Source organism: Canis lupus, chromosome 1 (genome assembly GCF_048164855.1).
Source record: "Canis lupus baileyi chromosome 1, mCanLup2.hap1, whole genome shotgun sequence".
Taxonomy (NCBI): Eukaryota; Metazoa; Chordata; class Mammalia; order Carnivora; family Canidae; genus Canis; species Canis lupus.
Window position 1 is genome coordinate 16,711,687 of NC_132838.1, and position 26,566 is coordinate 16,738,252.

Here is a 26,566-nt window from a genome sequence, read left to right on the forward strand (position 1 = left end):
TCAGGTCTTCTGCTCATTTTTTAATTGGATTATTTGTTTTTTTTTTTGTGTGTGTGTGTGTGTTGAGTTGTATAAGTTCCTTATATGTTTTGAATAGTAACTCCTTATCAGATATATCACTTGCAAATATTCTCCCATTCATTCAGTAGGTTGCCTTTCTGTTTCACTGATGGTCACATCATGCCTTTCAAGGAACAGTTCTGCTAGAATGTATAGACCAAAGCTAATTTAATTATTTTACAATTAAAAACATGTTTTTTTCCTTTTTCAGGAAAATATAAAGTTGTTTTTAACAGGAAATTTCAGAATACTGAGGGGAAGTTGAGAGATAAGACTGAAATATCCAATGTGGTGCAGAATTGAAGGCATGTCTGTGCTTGTTATAAATGGTTCATTAATTTGAGAGTATGTGGATGTGGCTGAATGAGATATCTATTATTCTTATATATAATAACATCGACATAGCTGCTATCAATACTTTATCAAGGAAACTTCTTAAAAAATGTTTTATTGGTGAGAGTACATTCCATGTTAGGAGTGAAGATCAGAAAAATTTAATGTCCATCAACTACTATATTTGCATCTCACATGAGACTGGAGGAATAAGTTTCAATATTCTTGTAAAATACCTGTTGAAGTTGTGCTCACATTCCCATTTGAGTGGGGTTTGGACTAGGAAAAAGATGCAGGAGGAGATACCTAGGGTTGAACCATTCAAGTTGGTACACTTGGGATGGAGAGAATCTAATACCATTGAAATGAACATGAACGATGAAGGTGACAAGTGAGGATTGGTATTCCTGACCTTTGATGTGGGCTGAAGGTTAAGAGTCTGACAAACGGGCCATGAGGAAAAGCAAGGGGCTGATTGTTTGGTCAGAATGAACACTAAAAGCTGTGAACCTAGAGAGAGGACAAATGTCAAAGTCAGATTTTGGCGGGGGGAGGGGAATCCCTCAAACTTTGACCCTTCACTCAAAAGGAGTTAAATGACCAGCTGAGCTGAAACTAAAGCCAGACAGAAAACTGAGGAGTGCAAGCATCTAGAAAAACATGATTCAGCAAAAGAGAAGTTGTTTCTAATTAATGTAGGGCCTCTGCGGCTTTTCTCTATTCCAGGCCCACCCCTGCATCACTGTGCTGGAAATATTTAAGAGCTAACTAGACCAGAGTCTTCAAATATTCCTTCTCAGTCTCTTGGGTCTGATAATCACTGAGATAATACAAAGGATCTGATTGTCAGATCAGACTCAGACGAGCCAAAGATTCTGTCCAGTACAAAGCCTTACTAAGAATCTGGAGGACAGAAGTAATTAATGAAGCACAAAGTAGGGAGAGGTATGGAATTATCCAGAGGATTCTCAGATTCTTTTGTGCTGCATCAGGATGCTCTGTGACTTGCATTAACATATAAAGTCTCTAAGTAATGTATGCTTCTCCATTAATTATGTAGAGGGGAATTTAGTCAATCATGAAATATCTCCACTGTATACTCAGATAGTTACATAGTTTATGTGATATTTTCTAAAGAGCTTAGTCCTCTAAATCCATAAATTAAGGTTATTTACTGTATGCAAGCTAAATAGACCAATGACATTGTGCTAATAATAATAAGGCTCTGCCTTTTGGATTTCTGTGCTACTAAGACCTAAGCAGTCTCTTAAGCTAGAAACGAAATTGAAGGCTTTTTGAATTTTTCTCTTCCCAATACATTTTGGTAATTTACTTCCTAAATAGCTTTCAATTCCCTATTGGTTCACACTGTTAGACCCTTATCCTTCCTTGGATTATTGCAATAGCCTCTAAAACGAGGGTTCTGAGTTCAAGGCTTGTGCCTCCTCTAACACATCCTTGAAACTGCCATCAGAATAAATGCCTATAGGTTGTGCATGATTCTATAGCAGCACCTTGAATCAAAACTACAATTTTAAGAGATGCATTAACTTCTTTTGTTGGTCTACCCCACTGTACCCTAAATTCTGGAGATATAGTCTCTTTGGTAGTCATCTCTGTTGGTTCAAATGAATGACATTCATTGTGTTAAAAACATATTATGTTTGGTAAAAGCTCCAAAAAAATCAACTTGTTAAAATTCTTTTAAGAATTTCATGTTAAGTTAAATCACTTAGCAGCAAAAAAGGGCCCTTTCTTTAGAATTTCTGTAAGTTGTAGAAGGCAAACTCACACATTATTTCATGTAATTCAAGCCTAATGTCGGATGCTTGAGAGAACATAGCCATGGGGAAAGTGGGTAAGTGTTCTGTGGCTAAAATAATTTTGATTGACTTTGAAATAAAAAATAATCCAAGGTCAAGGAGGTAAGGCATGACATATGTTAATGACTACTGTCCTTTAATTTAAATGTCACAAATTTCCAACACTGCATAAAATAGGTATCTGAACCATTGAAAATGTCACATACCTCAAAACAATAGAGAACACTTCATATTAAGTTAGTTGTTATTAACAGGGCACTACTGAAAAAATCAGATTGTGAATCTCTAGAAATGCTACAGAAATATTTGCTTAATTCATAGAATTGATATTAGAAGAAAGCACTGTTCTAACTTGTTTATTTAACCCACACAACATGCACATTATATTGAAACAGTTATGATTTACTTTATTCTTTTTCCAAGTATTTATTAAGCAATAAAGCCAGTACCTACAATTGTAAATATAGGGACAAAGAAACTTGGGGTGCACTCTTGAAAAGGAAATGTTTAATCTCTCTTTGATAACCTTTATGTAATGATAGGCGATCATGCATAATGCATAGGGAAGAAACAGATTTATGTTTCTGAGCCTGACAAACCCGATAACATTTGGAACAAACCCTCCTGTCTAGAGCAGTAATTCTTATCAAGGGATACATTGCACTTAGATAATTAAACTGCCATTCCCTATATCTCACAAAGACACAGCCTATCAAAGTCTGTAGTATAATCAATTTTATGTTTCCTCTGAGGAAAACTTTGGATCTGAAATGTCTTATATATTTGGTAGAAAAACAATTGAAAAGAATCTCTATCCCAATTCATGTGTTTTTCTTCATTAAATACAGAAGTTCTTACACTTTTAACTTGAACAAATGCAACCCAGTTTGGAAAACAGAAAGGTACAATGCCCTCTATCATAAAGAAACGTGACAATATTTGATTGTAACCCTGAATGATTACAATAAAGATAAAACCAATGTTACAGAACTTGATTTTTACTTAGTATATTTTTTAAGTCTCTGGCTCTATTTGACATACTAAAAATGAAATATGCAATACTGACATTAATTATGTGCCAAGCCTATAACAGGCATGCTATAGGTCTCTTACTGGGTCTATCTTCTTCTTTGTCTGTGGGGGAAAGGTAAATTGTCAGACTATAAAGAAGAAGTTACATGTACACTACATTACACTTTTTCCCTCTTTATATTTTTCTGTAGATTCAATACCATATTTCCCTTCATTTTCCTCAGTATGTGATATTGTTTTAAATTTTCAGCTTCCTTTGAAGTTACTGAATCATTTGATTTTTTTTCTTTATTGAGAAAATATCTTAATTTTTCCTGCTTGATTGTGGTATAATTGACCAATTAAATTGTAAGATACGTAAAGTGTCCATCATGATGGTTTGGTATATGTATACATTGTAAAAGGAGAAAACTAACACAATTTTTAAAAATATTTAACAAAACTATTTATTCCAACAAAAACCTGTGGTGTAGCAAAGGCACCATTATTATTCCTATTTCAGAGAAGAGCAAAGAGAACTGCTTAAGTCAAGTCATTTGACAAACGTCTCAAGTGGCAGGTAGTGAATGTTAATTGCAGCAAGGTATTGGGTGGATTCATCGTCATGCACACTTGAGAAGAAACCTACCTAGCTTCAAATTTTGGTTTCATTACTTACCAGCAGCATGATGTTAAACACATTATTTAAATTCTTTAAATCTTCGCCTTCTCATTCGTGAAATGGAGATAATAGATCACTTGAATCATAGCATTAATAGAGAACTAAATGAGACCATGCAAGGTGAAATGCTTAGCATACCATTTGATGTACAGTAAGTGCTCAATTAATGCTAGTTATTATTATCTCCAAAATGGAGCTGAAAAAACGCTAATGACACCATCAATATAGAACGGCCTGATTCCATTTTATGAAATATGGCTGATACACTTTTGGAGAACTGTAAAAGATGTCACTGCAGTGGATCTTTAGAGACATTAAAAATGGTGTTGCAGGAAAAAAATGAATTAAATTATTTCATAGAAACATAGTAGGCCCACAGTCCCTTCTAAATAAAAAGACAAGGATCAAAGGGGAAATAGGTCAGCTGCTGCCATTCCTGACTCTCTGCTCTAAAATACAGAACACTTTATTCATCTGACTGTTTGAAAAAGAGAAACAACCAAAAAAGAAAAAGAGAAACATGCTACGTATGATTTTATTTTTGACAGAGACAATACTACCATGTGATATCGAAAATTATTTCAATTCAGGAAATCTTTATTCAGTTAATTCCAACATGTAAATATATGCTAAGTTACTCAATGCCCACAATGGAGCTTCCTCCTTTACAAGAGGAGGGATTTTTGTCTTTCTTATTTACTGATGTACTCTGAATATACCAAAACAAGTAGCTGACATTTAGCAAGCAGATTTTCAATAATTTTGATCAAATTAATGAAAATAATAAATACATGAAGGAACTTGAATTTAATCTATTTATCTTTGGTGAATTGGCTTCCCTTTCATCATCTTAGATAGCAAAGGATAAAAGAGAATCATAAGTCCTGAAAGAGAGGAAACTGCTTATAGTATTCCTCTCTTATCTTCAGCAGCAGATTTTTTAAGTTGCTATTCACACTTGTATTCAAGCTCATATTGAAGTCTCATAAATCCTTTCCAAGCCTTTCAATTTCATCGATGAGATAGTCAACATCTGCTCGTCTTGTGGCAGGGTTAGAAAAGACCATTCGAAAAAAATTTACTTTGTCCCCACATGGCTGGTAGCTTATCATGGCTGTGCCTTCCTCTATCATCTGTGCTTTAATCTTTGGAGCAATCTGTGTGCAAATGTAAATATTATTAAAAGGTAATTTTACAAGCCTGTGCTCTCCCACACTCTAGATGGCTACATAGCTATCATTAGTACAGAGTAAAAATAGCAAGCAATTTAAAACTATCAGGGATAATTTTTAAGATGTTTAGTACAGGAAAAAAATATATACCCAGCATGTTCTGTATTCATACTGTAGCTCTTGTTACTTCATGATTCACAATGACCCAACTCAAAATAATATGAATGTGCTAGAATGCATTAAAGAAGGTTGTATGACATTTTGCTTATATTTATATGCCAATTCAAATAGAAGCATCTGAGAAAGAGGTAAAGGGAAATAGGCAATGGAAAAATAGTAGCGCAATTTGGCATCATAACTTTCATTGTTTAAATTATTGTACTACACCTTAAGTTTTTCTACTAGGTCACTGTTTTGCAGCAAAACATAGTTTCTTTGTGAGTTTCTCAGAAACAAATCCTGTATGTGTAAATGACAGCATATATGTGGGACCAGATCACATTAATACATTCTTGGGTTATTATTATAGGGCAAAGAGGCACAGGCATTAGGGAAAGCCAGAGGAGGGCATTCTATAACTACTCAACCTGCTGCGCTTCTTGAAACTTTTGCTTCTGCACACAGTTTACTTCTAAAATGCTGCATATGCTATCCATTACTTAATTTCCCCATAAATCTTATATGATGGCAGTGTAGAAGCAAATAGATATATTTATCTACCTTAAAGACACTTCATGTAATGTCCTTCCCTATTTAATATTTTAGTTAATCAAGATGATCATAAAACAATAGATATTAATTATTGCCTGCGGTGTTTTTAAAGAACTGTTTGATGGTCTCCCCCTTGCCTTCTATCCAAGAACATGTCCCTAAGAGGGACAGCTCTCTGGTAAATGCGCTGTGTGCACCTCAGGAGCCAGCTTGCAAGTCTGCATAAAAACATGTGCCTCACTAGCTCTCAACCGTAGTAATTGCCCTAGTGGAAGATCACACATATACTTAAAAAAATATAAAGAGTTTCACTTAATACTTGCCTCAAACCACAAAATATTTAAACAAGTGGTATTGTGAGAAGCAAAAGACAAAACAAAAAAATCTTTATTTTTCACTTAGGACTTACAAGCCCAGTGAAATTTTGGTGATACAAAAAGTTAAAGCTCTTAAACATCGATATCAGATGGTTAGTACTCAGTGTATGCCAGGGTACCTCATAAGGGCACCAACATAAGTGGTTGTGATGTTGGCATAACTCAAAGTAAAATGTGTATATGTGATGCTTGCTTAATACTGGTTAAAAACTTATAAATATATGTGATAAATTGCATATGACGGTAGTGATCTTCTTTAACAATGAAATATGAGCTATCCCCCTTGTTATGAAATTCATTTGGAATTTTTTCCAGTATATTGTTCTTTGTTCTCTAATAAAAGCCCATATCCATGCTCAGGTGATCTTTTGGTAAGTATTTCAAATTTTGTAACAGTTCTACAACTACCTCTTGTATTGTTGTTAGCAATTGTGAGTATTTATATTTTTGTCTTCTCTCCTACTCAGCATTCTTAGCCAACTTACAACTTGGATTCTAATTCATTTTATACCTCGAACTTCTACTGGAATACCTAATATGTATTAACTGATGAATGGATTAAGCAAAGAGTAGGAAACTGAGCATAATGTATATTAAGCACTCAATAAATATTTTTCAATTACATATATTATGACTGGATTAATTTGAAAAATGACTGACATGTTGAGATTGAGTTCATCTCTATATTAAAGTATTGAATCAATGGCTTGGGACCACGTGAGTACCATGTCCTAACAAATCAAACTAACCAGACAGACACATTATTTAAAAGGCGATGTTAAAAACAGCGTGCGCGCGCACACACACACACACACACACATACACGCACACACACACACTTACCTTTTGGAGTTCTTGATCTCTTTCACAACCTTTTGGGATATGTTTAAGTCTTGGTGGGAAATACCAGAAGCAGACATTGGTGAACTCAGGCTAAATTGAGCATAAAAATTTTACAAATATCTTTAAAACTCTACCTAATTTCTTAAGCATTTCAGAGGTATTTTAATGAATTTATATTTAACATATTACATTTATGTATAATATATATTTATAATATACTTATAAATATAAATATATTTAATATTAAATATATTAAAATATATTCTATATATTTTAATCTTTCTCTCTCTATGTATATATATATATATTTGAGAGAGAATGAGCTCACACAAGCAGGGGGAGGAGCAGAGGGAGAGGGAGAAGCAGACTCCCGACTGTACAGGGAGCCCCCTGTAGAGATCAATTCTAGGACTCTGAGATCAAGACTTGAGTGGAAGTCAGATGCTTAGCCAACTGAACCACCTAGACGCCCCCACTTTTAACATATTTAAAAATAGCTTTTAAGGGTATAATACGTGTCAGACTCTAGAAACAGACACAACAGAAATCATCATTGTCCTTACAGAGTTTCCAGTCTGGCACGGCTTTTGCTGTCTTTCTTAACTTCTCCTACCACAATTCTTAATGATGTTCATATCTATGTAAGTCATCCTTGCCGTGCTCTGTTCTCTCAATTTCCTTCAGAGATCTTCAGCTATCCATTCCATGACCATTCCTCAAAATATTTTAAACAATAATGCTAGTTCCAGTTTCATATTTGAGAAAGATCATTTGGGTTGCAATATGGACAATGGCTTAGAGGAGAGAACAAATGAATAGAGAAGAATATTAGATATTAGTATTAGGCTATCATAGTAAGTCAGGAGAGAACAGAGATGACTTCGCTAAAGCAGTGGCTGTGGGTACAGATAAGAGGGTTTACATCTCCAAAATTTCAACAGATATAATTAACCTCTGCTGGTCTTTCAAGATGAATTCAAGTTTTCTGGTTTCAGTGAGTGGCTGTTCTCCACATAGATAAAAAATACAAGAAAATTTTACATAAATTTGATTTCAGGGAGGAAAATAAACTAGTAGAAGATGTATAGTTTTAAAAACAGACTTTGGGGCACCTGAGTAGCTCAGTTAAGTGTCTGACTCTCTATTTCAGCTCAGGTGTTGATCTCACAGTCATAAGATCTAGCCTCATCTGGAGCTCCACACTGGGCATGGAGTCTGCTTAAGATTATCTCTCTCTCTCCCTCTATCCTTCCCCTTCCTCTCTCTCTCTCTCTCAAAAAAAAAAAATTAAAAATTAAATTAAAATTTAAATTTACTACAATTTTCCATTTAAAACTGCGAGACTCACCAAAATTAAGACAATAATGTCGTCAGAGGAAGACAATTTCGAAGACAGACGAAGCACATTTTTTTCCTAACAATTGTTCTTATTAGCATGGCTTCATGCCATTGGATGGTTGACTGGGACTTGGAGAGGAAAATTGACATAATGCTGGCAAAAATCTCAATTTTTTCACTAATACCTACTTAGTGGGTTAATAACAATCTACCAAAGATTATGGTAATTTTAAGTCTACCTTCTCTTATGATCTGCTGTCCAGAAACCCAGCTACATATTATAACATACAAGAAAAAAAGCTAGGAACAATTAAATTACTCTTATTCTGTGCCAGAGAAATCAGAAAAGCAATTTAACCAAATAGTTCTAACTGTCCTAAAAAGGAAAATATTGAAAATCATTATCAATTAAAAGTCTTTTGGACCCTTGGCTTGTAAGACACAGAACTTAAAACAGATTTTAAAACCTGGATGATTTGCATTTAGATAAGATGAACTATTTATGAGAATTGCTAAGCATACTTTTTTTTTTTAAAGGAAAGGTTTTGTTTTTTTTTTTTTAGATTTTATTTATTTATTTATTCATGAGAGACAGACAGACAGAGAGAGAGAGAGAGAGAGAGACAGGCAGAGGGAGAAGCAGGCTCCATGCAAGGAGTCCGATGTGGGACTTGATCCTGGGTCTCCAGGATCACACCCCAGGCTGCAGGCAGTGCTAAACCGTTGCGCCACCGGGGCTGCCCCCTAAGCATACTTTTAAAATTATCTCAGGTAAGAATACTCAGCAAAGTATAAATTCATTAAATTATAAAAAAAAAAAAAGAAAGAAAGACATCTTTACCTCTGCATCAAACACGAGCTTAAAGTTATCTTTTTTCTTCAGAACCTTATAGAAGTATTTTGCAAGTTCCATATATCTGTCGATCTGTGCCTCAAAGCCACAGGTTCCCTGTAATCAAAAAAAAAAAATCAAAGTTTCCATTCAAAAGTAAGTTCCTTTAAATTATATCGAACAAGTTCCTGAAATTGATTAAAATTATTTAAATGTACTTATATAAATAAATAATGTGATTATTATCTTACCACTAGTAGGTGTTATCCATTATCACTTTATTATTTCTAGATCCTCATCCCACTTTGATCCCTACTGTCTGTGAATGTAAGGCCGATTTCTTGGCCTCCTGCACTTGAGTGCCTAGATTTACACACATTTGCTAAATATATTGACATGTGATTCTCATCTGTCTAGTACGTAGAGCAAATTTTTAAAAGTTACATATAATGTTACAAGGAATGAGAGAAATACTATAAATAAAGCCCTTGGCATGCTCGCAGGCAGAATGTAATTTTTTACTAATTAATTAATTTATTTTTAAGATTTTATTTATTTATTCATGAGAGACACACAGAGAGAGAGAGAGAGAGAGAGAAGCAGAGACACAGGCAGAGGGAGAAGCAGGCTCCATGCAGGGAGCCTGATGTGGGACTCGATCTGGAGACCCTAGGACCATGCCCTGGGCCAAAGGCAGGCGCTCAACCACTGAGCCATCCAGGGATCCCCAGAATGTATTTAAACATTAACAACCATTGAAATTCTGCTCCACCACAGGCATGTAGTTCCGTACTGTATACACTTGGTTTAATTTCTCTTAGAAGAACCCTATAAGGTGGGCAACCGAGGCACAGAAGCATTGCCCAGTCTTTGTTTCCACCCACCTTCTTTCCCATGGTGATTTCTGCTTGTCTCGTGTTATTAAGCACTACACGGGGTGACCCTCCCACTTATATTTTCATCTGAGAACTTCTCTTTGAATCTCAGACTTATATACTCAACTGCTCACTCAAATCTCCACTGAGATGACTAATGAACATCTCAAAATGACATGTTCAAGACTCAACTCCTGATCTCTCTACACAAACTTATTTCTGCCACAGTCTTTCCAATCTCAATAATGTATCGATTTGATCCTCTAGTTGCTAAATCCCGAAACTTTAAAGCTCTCATATTCTTGATCTTCTTTTTTTCATAGTCCACATCTAATACTTTGGTAAATTTCATTATGGTTATCTTCAAAATGTAATTAGACTCTAATATACCTTAGCCTATATCCACTGCCACTCTGCTGGCCTAATCACTCTCTCCCACATTATTAAAATTGCTTCCCCACTGATCTCTTTGCTTATGTCCATGCACCCAGAGCCCAAGCTGAGGGTATGCATTCACAGTTATTCTAGGCTTCACAATCGTACTTTAGTGGATTCTCAGTACATAAGCCTTTGTAATTAGAGTTGGCTTCATGAGCATACAACCTGCACAATCACATGGGCCCTATACTCAGAAGAGTTTTCTGCTTAATTTATTCTCTGCCATTGCTATCCTGAAATTCTTTAAAATTTTGCTTTGGACTTGTGTTTGTGAGTCAAGTAAGTAAAGTGTCCCTAATGAGACATGTGAGCTAAGGAGGTATATGCAACTTGCATGTCTTGCCACCCTATTTACGCACAGCATTTGCAATGTTCAATGAGCACAGAATTTCACGGCCCCTATGATATGTGGGAGCTCTGGGATTCTCAATACAATACGGGTGAACACAACTGAGTAAAAAGGGTGCTAAGAGCCCTAAAGGGGACTTTATCTCAAATCAGAACTTGTTTCCAACAGAATTTGTTTCCTTCACTCCTTATCCTTTTCAATGCCTTCAATGTCTTTCTCTACAGGAAATTAACATATATAGTATGTGTTATGTTTATAATATGTATATTTTATATATACACATATATTTGAAAAAACGATTATATGAATACATGGCTAGAACCAACAACTCTCACAATTTTGAACAAACATTCATTTGGAAAAGGCATTGTTAGTATTTGAAATGCTTAAGAATTGGAATGATGGACTAATTTCTTGTGATAACCACGTTATCATCTGATATGCCAGAAGTTTCTCTTTGAAGGCAGTCTGGTTTGGAAGAAGCTATAAACAGTTAAAAGAGGAAGGAGAAAGGCTTGTGGAAAAGTTAATAGAAATTATTGATGAATGATCCTATTTTTGATTCCAGAGAAATGAGGCCAAGGATCATTGAAGTGATTGCCATAGAGCTTACTACTTCCCAGGAATTTTCCATATAGAACTTTTAATGGCATTCATGCATATTGAATTGGCATTTAAAAATATCAAGGTATGTGTCTATATTGCAAATGAATCTTTAAGTTCTGTGAAAAGAATCTACAAAGATTGAATATTAAAGACAATGGCACTTCTAGTTTAAGCTTTAGTGGACTCTGTTCATGCTTTTCAAAAAAGCAAACATCACAATGTGATTAAAGGTGCCAGGATTTTATTAGTGGAAGTACCTGGGTGGAAGGAGGAGCTGGTTAGAGTGGGAGAAGTATCAGACTGTAAATGACTCTGAGCCTAAGTGAAAGAGAAAGGGAGGCTAAGTGGGGTGGAAACTTCCTAGACTACCAAGAAGTCCAAGGAAAATTCAGAAAGGTCACTGAGGAGACCTCACACCAAGTCAGCTGTCAGAAGAGCCTTATGCCTCTCAAGAGTGGGGATGCTTTAGAATCCCTGACAGGCTCAGTCATTGGCTGGGAGAAAACTTTGGGAAACAGCCCCGGGACAAATGCAATTATGAAGTTAAGAAAAGCAGATGGGGTTTTTGGACAATTAAACTCCCTATAGCATTCTCATGGCCAAAACAGATTCATATTATGAATCCACAACCAGTCCAACCCATGTAGAAAATCTACATAAAAGGAAGGTTCTGTATTATATTTGCTTTTGCATATATAGTCAATGCTCGTAGCATCTTATACTATTATATGATTTTTCTTCTTCTTCTTTATAAAATACACAGTATTTTATGTAATTGATTATATTTATAAGTAATATGAATTTCATTAACAATGGCTCCTCTTTCTATCATCAATGAAGTTTTCATTGTGTAATTAGAGCAAAGGAGGACTAAATAGAATTTTTCAATCTTGGAAGTCAAAACCTCCCTGTCGAACCTGCCATGGATATTTCCTGAATTTGATTTCCAGTGTAAGACATGTTTTTTTTATGGGAAAAGCATTTCCATGCCAGTGTATACTAAGTTTTTATGTAATCATCTGCGCCCATTGAAAGGGTAATAAAATATTCCTTATCTCCCCAGGAGTCAAGTGATTTTCATTCTGGGGTAGAATGGGATAGAGACTTCCTTTTCTCCACCCAAAGAGGATTCCTTAGCATTCAGGAGTCAACGTAAGCTCTCTCTCCTTCCCTCCCTCTCTCTCAGGGTGGGTGTGCCAGCTGGTATAAGATTCCTGTTTCCTAATTGCAGGGTCCCTGTCCTGTGATAGAAATCTCCTTTGCACATGGAGGGTGCTGTGATGTGGCCTTGCTAAGTTGCCCGAATGGGGAGTAGGGGAAGGAGAAACTGACACCAGAGATGTTCTCTAAGTAAATAGTTGATCTTCCTCTGATTTGAAAACCTCATGTTTACAGGAAGGACAAAGTAAATAAATATAGATACGAAATATTCATTGGTCACATCTGCTTTATAGAAGGCCAAACAAAGTGTTTCTCCGATGGTCTGGCTTAATCCAGGCCAAATGTGCTTATCTGTATCTTTTGACCTGCAGTTGATAGGTCATTAGCGAGTAATAGAGCCAGTGAAGTGGGTCAGATCAGCTTTTCTTTCAAAGAAAAGAGCAGAAAAGAAAATATTAGAGAATTTCACATTATAAGATCTTTTCCTAAAACTTTTGTTTTAATTACGTGTGTGTATGTATTACTGGGCCACAGCATAAAATGTATTTCTTTGTGTTAAAAAGTTTAAATGTCACCCCTTTATTATATAAAGGAATAGATGAACTATGTGATCCTTTACATAATCTTTTATATATATATACATATATATAATTTTTAAAAATGTTTTGATACATATTGAGCATTTGTGAGTTCAAGGATGCCCCCTGTCAACAAGTATCTAGGTGTAAATACTCATGTAAGGTAAATCGAGGTAGGTATATGCTGTGACTGGCAGCTCAACTTTGGTAGAACTAACAACCTCTTACAGAGTTCAGGAGGTCCCTGAGAATATTTACATAAATAAAATCAATACAGAATCACACTGAGAGATATTTGGATTATAGGTGTCTGAGAGATCTGCACAAAATTTTGAGCTTCGTGTTTGCAAAAATTGGAACTTTGAATAGTTTTAAAGCAAGCTTAACAAAATTTCCAAACTGGATATTTAAAAACCTCCCGGAAAAGAACTTAGAGAATGCCTATCTTTGAATGAAGAAAATTATCAATGAAACTTCACAATGAACTAAATAATGGCTGATTATCTTCCTGAGTCACCAATGTTCTTTTATCAGAGTGTTGACTATATGACAGGATGTTGCTAGGTGACTTTGATGACAAGTGGTGTCTCTGGTTTTGTGGTAATAGATTTCTAACAACAACAAAAGACTTCAAATTAAATAGCAGGGTCAGTAATACATTATAGATGGTGTTAGTTCATGTCATAGCTTTCATCGGCACAGAACCCAATGTCCATCTTTTTATAGAGGACTGGAAATGAAGTAATAGAAACTTATAAATAAGGGGCAGGCAAAGGGTACAGAACATGTTTTATGTTGTCATAATCTTTGGAGAGACCATCTGCTGACCTTAGACGCAAAGGTAGATTGCACATCCATGTAACAAATAAGGGTTCACATCTGAGAATCTCTATCAACTTCAAGTCTACTTGACTATTAACAATTCTAATTAGTAGAGGAAAAAAAACCAGTTTTTTAAAAAGTTGCAGACTAGCTTATTTTCTTAACAGATTTTTAGTCTTACAGTTTGGTAGAGTATATAGTAACAGTGGAACATGCCAGATTTTTTTTTTTCCACCCCAGTTGGAATTTAGACCTGAGAAGCCAAGGTTGTCATCTGTAGTTAGAAATATAGCAGTTAGATAACAACAATACCGTTGTTATCTGTAGTTAGAAATATAGTTTTCTTGAGAGATATTTAGGAAAATAGTGAGACAAAAACTTTGGAAAAGACACCCAGATAGAACTCTAAAGAAAATGGAACAATCTATATATTCTTGATCCAGACAAAGAGGGCCTAATAAAAGGAATGATACATTCCTACCTTTGCTTTCCACATTAACCATAGCTTAAAGACATCAACATGGCGGCCACACTGAATAGTTTTATCCCCTGTATCAAAGTCCACATTGTAGAGTTTATCCGGCTGGAAAAGATACCCAGCTCTCATCTGGTTGCATGCTTCCAGAAGACCCTAAAGAAGCAAGAATATATCTACATGTAGGTTATATACATTTCAATAAGAAACCACCATTATTTATTTCAATTAACTTAGCATTTCTATTTTATATGCACTTTTTTGTTACCTTCATTTATTTATTTTTTTTTTAATTTTATGAAGTTTTGTATTTTAATTCCGATATAGCTAACATACAGTGTTATATTGGTTTCAAGCGTACAATATAGTGATTCAACAATTCTATACATTTCTCAGTCCATGCACTTTTAAAGAGAATTTTGTTTATTTTATATAAACACATGTTACCTTTCTAGGATTTTTGTATATCCAGTTGTCCTTTGGGTTTATCTGGGACAACAGATGGTGTAATTGGATTAACACGATTTCTCTATTTTTCCTTAACTTTTCTCAAAGTCCTTGAAGTTTTGCTGCTCTTTTGAAATCATTTGCTACTATGTATTGAAGTTAATGAGAACTGAGGGCCTCGTTCGCTTAAACTAAACTATCCTATGAATCAGCCTTTTGGGTGCCAGTCAGCAAAGTACTCTGGGAGTCACAGTAGGTAGAGAATAAAGTAACCAGTTCATTTAATTTTGTGTTTCTCACATAAAAGATGTTGAAAACGTTCCTCTTAAGTGTTGAAGAATGGAGAAGCATTTGCTTTGGATGGTTAAGAAGTAATCGCTAGAGAAAAGAAGTGTTTCACCAAGTTAAAGAGAAGATTTTCTCAAAGGATGTGTGCCAAGAGAACACAAGCAAGGCCAAATGTGCGTGCACTGACGGGGTACCGTTTAAATACACACCAAGCATAACTGTTGCACAAGAAGCAAATAACTATATGTTTACTATGTATTTTTTATCAACTGGCCCCTTCACAAGTAGTATATCATTTGAGCCTCACAGAAAACTCATAGCATAGGTACTATTGTTGTATCATGTTTGTAAATTGAGGAAATGGATACTTTAACATACTGAGCAATTTTCAAGGGCACACAACCAACCAGTGACGAATCTGGGATCCGACAGAGGGGCAGTTTGGCCTGGAGTTTGTGGAAACCCCATTTCAAGGGAAAAAAAAAATCACACTCTTTTTTTTTTTTTTTTTAAGAAAGGCTTGTAGATCTAGGCTTAAAAGTGCAATGTGGTGGTAAGAATTGAAGTATTTAGGGAGAAAGGAATAGAAATGATACATTGAAATGAGTACTTTATGTATCTATATCTTAGGAATCCTATTTCTACGTGTAAATATTTTCTCTTTAGTTTACTCCAAACTCCCCTTCTTTATTTTTTTTTTAAGATTTTATTTATTTATTCATGAGAGACACACAGTGAGAGAGAGGCAGAGACACAGGCACAGGGAGAAGCAGGCTCCATGCAGGGAGCCCAATGCAGGACTCGATCCCAGGACCCTGGGATCAACTACTGAGCCACCCAGCCACCCCCTAAATTCCCCTTCTGTTATGTTAGACAGAGTTATAATTAGTATAGGTTATATCTACTCTTCTGATGTGATGATTAAGCTAGTCACATTTACCCACAATCTGTCACACATCGTGCCCAGGCAGTGGATTTGTGGCAAGCAAGGGTGGAAATGCTCTGCCCTACTGACTTTACAATCTGGGTTACAGGAGGTTAGGTGGGTTAGACACTAAACAAAATACGGCATATGAGTGTGAAATTGTACCCAAGATAAACTCTGTGGAGGAGTTTCACAGTGTTGGAATATTGTGCTCTAAGATCAAAGATTTCACTTAGTCTGAAGGTCTAGGAAGGCTTCTGGGTAAAAGTCATTTTCAAGTTCAGTAGGATCTAAACTAGAAAGATGTTGGGGGAGGGTGTGGGGGACAAAGTGGAGCCAGACCCTCATAGGCAGAAGGAGAAACTCCTGCCAAAGTCATAGGGGATGAGCTGCACTGCTTCTTCTGGGAAATAAGAGCAGGTCAAGGGATGTCAAGGGAAGAAAGCAAAAGGAAGCAAATGGTGAATAGGAGAGCAGAGGAGGGTATGGGCTGTACCTCCCAGGCTTTGTAGGCGATGTCAGGGATTTTAATCCCCATCCTAAAAGCAACAAGAAGCCACTGAATGGGTTTCAATTTTGCATTATGAAAAAATCCTTCTGGATGAAAGAGATTAACATGATTAGCACTTCACCTCAAAAACACATGGTATTTCCTTTCCTTTAAAAGATCAAATGAAAGACATTTAAAATTAATTTTATTTATTTTTATTTTTGTTTATTTATGATAGTCACACAGAGAAAGAGAGAGAGGCAGAGACATAGGCAGAGGGAGAAGCAGGCTCCATGCACCGGGAGCCTGACGTGGAATTCGATCCCAGGTCTCCAGGATCACGCCCTGGGCCAAAGGCAGGCACTAAACCGCTGCCTCACCCAGGGATCCCTAAAATTAGTTTTAATTGTATTTTGTGTACAATTGCAGCAATACACACACACACACACACACACACACACACACACATCTATATATATAGTGCCTAATGTGTTTTTTTAGCATCATAAAATATATTCATTCAATACTTAACATACTTGGTTTATACTGCTCATTAAGGCATGAGTCAAAATGGTCTAATGGGCAACCTTAGACACTCAAGTGGTTTAATAGATAGAACCAAATGTTCCTCTTAATTTAAGGCCACACCCAAACAGGCTTATTTTCCAGAGATGACCTTCAAATTAGTGAAAGCTTAGTAGTTTGAGGGTTCTGTTCTACCACCATTGACCATCTATATGTCTTTTTTATACAAAAAAAAAGTATAAAACAAGAAAACAGAAACTTCTTGGAGGAACACATGATATGTGATAATAGAATAAAATGTGCTATTTCAACATACTCACTATGGGTGAAGAAATCAAGGAAGACTGCAAAAAAAAAAAAAAAAATTGTATTTGAGTCCTAAACATAAAGGTATCAGAAATCTGAATGTTGAAGACAGACCTGTTAGCAATAGGAAGAGAGAGCAAACTCAGAAGCTTCTTAAAGAAAACAAATGTTAGCCAAATTATAGTTTCCGGGTATTGGACATGCAGGAGTGGACAGGAAGGGGGGACCTGTTAGCCTGCAGGCTTCAAACACAAGGTGGCTGCCATTTTATTGAATATTTTATTGGATATTGAAGGAATATGGCTGCCATGTGACCAAAGAATAGAATCTGAAGCAGAGCTAAGAAGTGTTCCAGCTTGTGTTGCTGAGAATTGCCTAGGCTAGGGAGAATAAAGGCCCTCTAAAAAGAGATAAAGTGGTCACTGAGTGAGCACTCAAGAGTAAATGAGTTTCCTAAATTCCACATATGAGTGAGATCATATGGTATTTATCTTTTTCTGACTTATTTTGCTTAGCATGATACCCTCTAGCTTCATCCATGTTGTTGCAAATGGCAGATTTCATTCTTTTTTTATGCCTGAGAGAGGGAGGGAAATCAAGAACACCCTCAACTCTAGAGAACAAACTGATGGTTACCAGAGGGTGGAAGGTAGGGGGATTAGTGAATTAGGTGATGGGGATTATGGAATGCACTTGTGATGAGCACCAGTTGTGGTATGGAAGTGTTGAATCACTACATCATCCACCTGAAACTAATATTACACTGAATGTTAGCTAGCTGGAATTTAAATAAAAGTAAATTTAAAAAAAAAAAAGAGTAAGTAGAGTGCCAGTTAAAGCAGTTTGTAGTAAGAGCACAGACACTTTATTTTTATATCCAAACTCTTTGGATTGCTTGTAAGAGAGAAGGAAAACAAAGCTATAAATGATACTACATAAAATTCATTTGCATTTCTGACAAACATGGAGATAAGAATTCTTAAGCTAAAGTTCATCATTATATTTCTCCTTGGAGAAGACCATGGCCTTATCTCCTTATGTAACGTTGCATTTACTATTGTTGGAGATAAAATACAAAAACATATAAGAAGAAAATAATTTCATACAATCCATAAATTTGTGCTTTCTATGCTTAAAATATATTGCAGTTACTCAGACTTATCTACATTTAAAATGAGCAATATTTTTGGCCCTACGCTCTGAGATAACAAATGGGTCAGTGGACCAAATTTGATCCCTAAGAGACATTTTGTTTTTTCGTGGTGTTTTTAATGAGTGGGGCATGAACGGTCAGGTTTTCTATTGATCTCATCACTGCCCATTGTGTCATCCCAGGTCTTATCCATACATTGAGTTACCACTTGTGCTTACAGTCATTTGGTTTTGTGGCACCTCAATGACCCAGTGGCTGCTACTTAAAGATCAAGAGAGAAGGTTCTGTGTAATAGGGCAAACTGTGCTGCACTATGCTAATTCAATGAGGCCATAATTATATTGGTTTTAAATATTCACAATGAAACTAGTCATTACCAAGACATCCATCATGGCACTACTTAAAAATAGAAATCATTTACTTTTTCACGGATCAGGATAGCAGAGCACTGAAGGGGGACACCCATGAGTTTATGTGGATTCCAGGTCACAGAGTTGGCTCTAGATGATAAAACAGCTCCAATTAGTGCTCACAGTCTAATAAAAGAGAATAGAAACCCAAACAGGTTATTTTGCTTTCACCAGCAATGGTGCAGATCTTACCTTTCAATGCCACTGAGTTTAGAGGAGTAGTTTCTGGACAGCAACAATCCACCTCCCCAGGCTGCCTACAGGTACAAAAGATACGTGTTCTTCTATTCTTTCTTTTTAAGTAGCAGAGGCGACTTTTTCCCATGTTAAATTTATTTCAAACATTGATGAAGCTTTAATTGCTGTGTTAGATAATTATAAACTTGGCTATCATTATACTACTTATAAGAACAATGCATTTTAAAATTTCTTCCTATGAATTCTTATTGCCTATTCATGACACAGTAAAGTTTTAGGTTTCTAATTAATTCAAACACCTTCTGTATAATTTCCAGGGACAGATGAAAAAGTTGGCATCAGATTTGGCAATACCACAGAGAAATTAACATATCTACCATATTGTATAACTTTAAATTTATCCAACTTTTACCAAAGCTGAAGAAAGTTTTGCCCAAGGTCACTGTAGTAAATTAATAGTATCAAAAATTATGATTTCCTTAATAGGTATTAATTTTAAAATTTTCATTAGAGTAGTGGGCTAAATCTTTTGATTTAAAATCAGTTTGAAGGGGCACCTGGGTGGCTTAGTTCATGAAGCACCGACTCTTGATTTTGGCTCAGGTCATGATTTCAAGGTCATGGGATTGAGCCCTGAGTTGGGGTCCACTCTCAGTGTGGAGTGGGCTTGAGATTCTCTCTCTCTCCATCTTGCCCCTCCCCTGCCTGACCTCCCCTCTCCACCCCCACCCCACGTGCATGCATTCCATTTCCCAAATAAATAAAAATCAATCAATTAATTAATTAAAATAGAGTATAACTATTTCTTCAAATCGATTTTCTAAATTCTTAGTTGAATAGAGGTTTAGACTATTTTAAACCCCTTGATACATTTATAGCTCTTTCCAGGCTAATATATTGAGTCAATTCTATTCATTATAAAAATTAGTTTCCAGAGAAACTTTCATCTGGCCTACAATACCAATTAAGTAATTTTATGGATTGTTCATGGGATACATTTTTTTAAAGGGGAAATTAGGAGTTAGACTAAAGGATGTGACTTACATCCACATGCATCCAGAGTCTGTGTGTCTCACAAATATCCGCAATGGCGTGGAGAGGGTCAAAGGCCCCAAATACTGTGCTGCCAGCTGTGGCTACAACGCAAAAAGGAGTCTGGCCCTGATGATGACACAAGCTGAATCGTCAGTAGAACCTCAGGAGGTCCCATGGGAAGACTATTGTCACTTCACCATTACTTCTGGGCATCAGGAACCTGCATGACTTGGATAAGAACCTTAAATACCTAAGAACTTCATATATTCTGAGGTACCTCCAGGACTGGGGAGAGTAGTGTAACCATAAGATGAACTCGTATCACTGTCTCTGAGTTTCATTTATTATAGTTCTCTCCAGATTTATTTTTGCAAAATAATACCACAAAAATGGAAATGACCAAATTCCTTTGTTTAATCCATGTGCTGATAAGTGTTCATTTGTTATTTGACAGAAAATTATTAAAGAAATACTGCAGCATTAACTTAATTCTTTCACTTTAATTTTATGAGGAATTTCCCACATTTAGGGATTACTTTATTTCTCTTAGAAATTACCTTAACAGTTGTTTCCCACTAGTGAAAATAAGTAAAGAAAATAAAAATGAATCTGCATTTTAAGTATGGAGTTACAGAACATACCTTTCTTTTAGCTTCTAATATATTTTTCTCTAACTCAGCTGGAATCATCCTTCCCCTTAAAAATACAACAAATTAATTACTTTAAAAATATACATACCAATTCTACCAATGAGAGGAATAGATGATATGTAAAACTAAAAAAAAAATAGTTTTTAGTTTCTCCCTAATGTATTTCTTAGGTAAATATTTAGTTATTAGGTAATGTTCAGTAAACAGATATTAGGTAAATGTTCAGGTCCCCAAAACCAATGGTAAATATCACGTTGAATTAAAGAATCCTTAGTGTGCTATTCAGTCATCTTAAAATTTGTATTACTTTTCTAAGAAAGATGCAGAGGGATAATCTCTCAAGTTATTAAACTTCATTTTAAAGTAAAAATCTCTTCTCTGGCAGATACCCTCACCTAACCCTAGATCTAACCTTAAACCTAGCCCAAGATCTAGGAAAGGACAAAAAAAAAAGAAAGATGTAGTATATATACACTATGAATTATTACTCAGCCATAAAAAAAAACAAAACAAAACACTGAAATCTTGCCATTTGCAAGGACATGGATAGAGCTAGAGGGTATTATGCTAAGCAAAATAAGTCAGTCAGAGAAAGACAAATATCGTATGATTTCACTCATATGTGGAATTTAGGAGACAAAACATATGAACAAATGGGGAGGAGGCAAACCATGAAACAGACTTCCAACTTTAGAGACAAACATGGTCACCAGAGAGGAGATAGGTGGAGGGATGAGTGAAACAGGTGATGGGGACGGCCCTAGTTGTAATAAGAACCAGGTGATGTATGGAAGTGTTGAATCACTGTGTTGTACACATGAAACTAATATTATATTGTATATTAACTAACGAGAATTTAAATAGAAACTTTCAAAAAAAGTAAAAGCCTCCTGACATCAAGGAATAAAAATCAGGAATCCACTTGATGAGGGAGGAAAAAGGGTGGCAAATTTCAGATGGCCTTCACATTTCTTCATAGCAAATATCTGAGAAAAAAAAAGTCAACACTTTTTTACTCCATCTGGGTATCAGATTGCAACCTAGTATGCCTACAGATGATTCACTGGAAGCATTCCTACTAATGTCAGGAATAAGATAAGGATGCTCACTACCATCAGTGTTATAGTATTCTTCTGAAGAAATTATTATTTAAACGTATGATAGAAAGAAAGAAAAGAAAAGGAAAAAAGGGAAGAAAAAAGAAAAGAGGGAAAGACCCTAATGGAAGTATCTATGACTGCATACCTAGAATACCTAAATTTATGCATTAAAAAGCTTTTGAAAATAATAAGAATGCTTAGCAACTGGGTGCTTACAAAATTAAGTCATGTTCCTATTTTTAAAAACTAATTGTTGTGAATAAATAATAGAATATCCCATTCATAATAATAAAAAAGATGTAAAGTATCTTGGACAGGGATGATTCTCAGGAGATGCACGCAGAATATATAAAGAAAATCAAACAACTTGTGAGAAAGTACTGAATAATAAACATAAAAATTTGTAAGATATTTTATATTCATTTATTTTATATTTCAGAATTTCTAAATATATAAAGATGTCTTACAAGCCAATAACAAATAATAAACAACCAACAAAAAGTAGGCAAAGAACATGAACAGATAAATCACGGTAATGTACAATTGGCTGATCAGAATTTTCAATTATAAAGGTATTGATAATATTCAGGTTTAGCATTGTATTGAAGAGCATCAATTAACTTAAAAATGTTTGAAAGGCAAATAAAAAAACTTTATGATACTGCAAATCCAGACATTCTTTGAATCAATAATCTAGTTTCTAGGAATTCATGTGAGATATTCAAACATAGACTCTCAAATGTTTTTATACAATTATATGCATTTAATCACTGCTATTAAATACTAACATCTAGGAGGAAACCCTTAAGTGTCCTTTAAAATAAGATTTGTGAAATTCTGCTACATTTATAAAAGGAAAACTCTGAAGTAATTAAAAAGAATAAAGAAAGTCTTATAATTCATGGGATAAGATTTCTAAAACATATTCTAAAACCAAAAAGCTAAAAAAATAAATAAATAAATAAAACCAAAAAGCTTATGAAAGCAAATTATAGAATACAGCACAGAACTGATGTGTGAATAAGTTTGATATGCATAGAAATGATCTTCTGACTATATGTAATATTTGTAATCTTACTTATTTCTAAAGCATGATATTCAAGGAAAATAGAAAAATATTTTTACTTTGTAGAGTGATAAAGCAGTTGATATTATTATATTTTTATATTTATTTATATTATATGTAATTCAATATATTTAAAATAGGGAAGATACGTGATAGTCCGATTTGGCAAAGAAATTTTAAGAGTAGAATAGGAAAACTTTGGCGCTTCTTAATTACACCAGCTAAAATTTATTGAAACGGGGAAAGTATTCCCTCTAAAAATTGGAATAGGAAAGGATTTTAATCTATGAAGCATAATGATAATAACAATTTTTGAGAATGTGTTAGAAACATACCTTTCATCACATTTTACCTCAATTACATTGTCAGTTCCAATACCAAGTATCGCTGCAGCTTTTTTTACTGAATAATGACCCTTGGGCAAAAATGAAAATAGGCAAGGCATTAAATTCTCTGAAATCAATGATCATTTACACGAGTGCATTTGGACACACATACACATAGTTTTGAATGGGTTTGTGCATGTATAAATGTATATACACATGTACGGGTCTCAAGGCATATTTCTAGACCCTCATCATGACATTTGTTCAGATGAAGAAGGTTGTGACACCTCTTTTAGAAGACACTGTCACACAACTCTTTGCATGCAGTAAGAGTTTGAATACCCTAGTTCTCCATGTACATAGAAAGTTATGTCACTTATAAATCTAGCAACCAGATTCCCCAGTGATAAAATCCTTGCAGGTTCCAGATAGCTGTAACTCTTGCATTATAGATATGTATTTTTTTAAACCATGAGGCTTGGAGAAATGAATTGATTCTTCTGATGCCTGCAATTCTTAATTTTGACTTTGATACCAACCTTGATTTCTTGCCTTCTAGATAGCTATTTCCTTGTGTCATGCTACCTGGTGTAAATAATATCAGTGAGATGGAGGTATTAACCAGGTCAAGATATGAACTTGGACCTAGTTATTTTTAGTTTCCAAGAGAAAATCAGATATATGAAAGAAAAAATGCAGAAATGTAAACCCTAACTATGCTCCATTTCAATGAAGAATGCACCAATTAAATAGGACATGATTTTTTATCTACATTATAGAATTTCAGCATATTTGCTCATTATATGCAAAAAAATTATATGTCAAAAGATAAAAATGACATTTCTAACAAAGTAAGCATCTTAAGTTATGTTAAATGTTATAGCAAATGACATTAAACATGCAGCAGTGGTCTCCAACTTGATAATGTGCATATATATAATGCTAATTTGAGCTTGGTCATGGAAACATACTGCCAACACAGGGACATTTCAAAGAAAACCTGGTGTTGGCAGGCAATTTAAGGTAGAATTTTCAAACTGGTACTACCATTACAAATGTTTTAATATTACAATTGTTGCTGAGGAGAAAAGAAAAAGAGTGACCAGACTTATTATAGGGACAAATCAATTTTTTTTTTAAAAAAGCATTGATGCTGTGCACAAGGTTGGAGCATTAAAACAAAAGGAGACATCAGTGGATACAGTCTCAATATCAGAAACATTTGGCCAGAACATAGTCTATAAAAATAAGCCTTTTCTTTTTAACTGATTCTTTTGATCCTCACTGGAAAAATAAAATATTAATCACATTCTTCTCCTCATTCAATGATAAAGAGAATCGTTAAATTAAGAGTTTAAAATTTTTATACTATGATATTTTTGGTAAAGATATAAGGCTTTATATTTATAATCACATTTTTTGTTAGTTTCTCATATTTTGGAATTAAATTTTAATCCTGAATCATCTGTATTGCTAATCTCTGGGGCCTATATTGACTGGAAAGTTGTTTTTTCTCTTATATCAATATGCAGACCTAGACACAGAGATTACTGAATATATATATATATTGTTAGAGTAAAGCTAATGTTCTCAGACTTACAATTACCTTACAGTTTATCTTAGAAGGTTCTTAAAAGTTGGAAAACTCTAGACTCGATACTTACTTGTTCAGAAACAAATAACACAATACACGGAAGTGCAGTCATGCCTTGTCTTTTTATCTCTGGATATTGTTTATAACGAGCAACTAGTATACCATAGAGATTGGATATACTTCCACCTACACAAGAGAAATAGTGACTGTTAACCTAATTTCAAAAATCAGAAATATTTATTGAAATCATGACAATTTGAGAGCTTTCTGAAACTAAAATGGTGCCAAATCACCAACTTTATTTTTATTTTTAAATGTCTTTCCTTGAAAGTGTTGAGAGAAATACCAAACAACACGAATCATAACTTTTAGATTTATAGAAATTTTGTTTATAACTAACACAATGGCCTATGAACATCTATCTCCTAAAAATAATATCATTTGTTGAAACACGCTTTGAGTGTCTCCTACTATATATTGCATTTAGTTTAGAGAAATTATTTCTTGCTTTTTCTTACCAGGTGCAAATATTCCATCTGCTTCTGTTTCTCCCCAGCCAATGATTTCATACATTTTCTTAAGAAGAATTGTTTCCATGACAGTAAATACAGGAGCTATTTCGTAGGTAAACCTATATTACATACATAGATTTCCACTGTGAATCATATAAATTGGAAAAGGATAAATAAAATCATATGCTAGATAAGGTTATACATTTTTTGTATTCTATAGAAGATTGTACAAGAAAGAGTTAAAACTTATATGCTCCAAATCACCCCTTCCAGATTAAGAATATATTCGTTCTATAAAGAAAGTATCATGTATCATGGACTCCGATGTACTGTGCAGTAACTGGGAATTTCTTTCCCACCGAAAGGAATTCTGAAAGCAAGCCTTAGCCCCTCAGTACATACACAATACTGTTATGACCAGAAAATGCCCAGTTATGTGTGTGTGTGTGTATATATATAAATATGTTCTGCAGAACATTGTCTGTAGTTCTAGAACTCTTTCTAACTTGCCATATATACAGCTACAGACAATGTTTCGCAGAACATGAAATAAGTAGAAAAAGCTTTTTCTCAAAATCAATTGATAAAGATTTTCTACCTAAAGATTCTACTTTGGGCAAACAACCAAAAAAAAAAAACCTTAAAACTATTATGTTTTCCAGTAGTAGCTCAAAGCAAGTAGATGGTACAAAGCAAGATCCGTATGAGACTCATGAACAAGAATTGAAAGCATGGCAATGGGGACTCTCCTTTGAGTCAAACTGTGAGATTAGAGTCCCTTCCACAAAATGAAGCAGCTAAGGTTAAAAAGAAGGCTAAACACCTTTGTCTATACATACCAGGTACAATAAGCAATGAAGTATTTAACAGTACATTCTGAAATCAGAGTTGGTTCAGTTATTTTCAAGAAATTCTTTTATTTGTCCTCAAAAACCTTTTTAAAGAACCCTGTACATGTTCTCGTATAAAGATGTCAGTATCAGACACCAGTTGTGTGCTACTTTAGATGCTCTCAGCTTGCTCTGTCTCTAAAGCCTGTGGATACTATTCAGTCC

General features: G+C 34.8%; 1 protein-coding gene across 1 annotated transcript in view; it reads right to left on the reverse strand.

The window, feature by feature from the left end:
* Positions 1-4,437: 4,437 nt before the first annotated feature.
* The window catches only part of LOC140630716 (glutamate decarboxylase 1-like), a 32,821-nt gene continuing 10,692 nt past the window's right edge, over positions 4,438-26,566 (reverse strand). The window contains exons 6-16 of the mRNA XM_072821782.1: positions 25,518-25,630; positions 25,070-25,185; positions 23,415-23,494; positions 20,905-20,959; positions 20,273-20,389; positions 19,223-19,287; positions 19,042-19,120; positions 14,493-14,642; positions 9,192-9,299; positions 7,013-7,102; positions 4,438-5,066 (exon numbers count right to left, since the gene is read on the reverse strand). Coding sequence (XP_072677883.1) covers positions 4,893-5,066; positions 7,013-7,102; positions 9,192-9,299; positions 14,493-14,642; positions 19,042-19,120; positions 19,223-19,287; positions 20,273-20,389; positions 20,905-20,959; positions 23,415-23,494; positions 25,070-25,185; positions 25,518-25,630 — 1,147 coding nt within the window. The 3' untranslated portion in view covers positions 4,438-4,892. The remainder of the gene's footprint in view (positions 5,067-7,012; positions 7,103-9,191; positions 9,300-14,492; positions 14,643-19,041; positions 19,121-19,222; positions 19,288-20,272; positions 20,390-20,904; positions 20,960-23,414; positions 23,495-25,069; positions 25,186-25,517; positions 25,631-26,566) is intronic.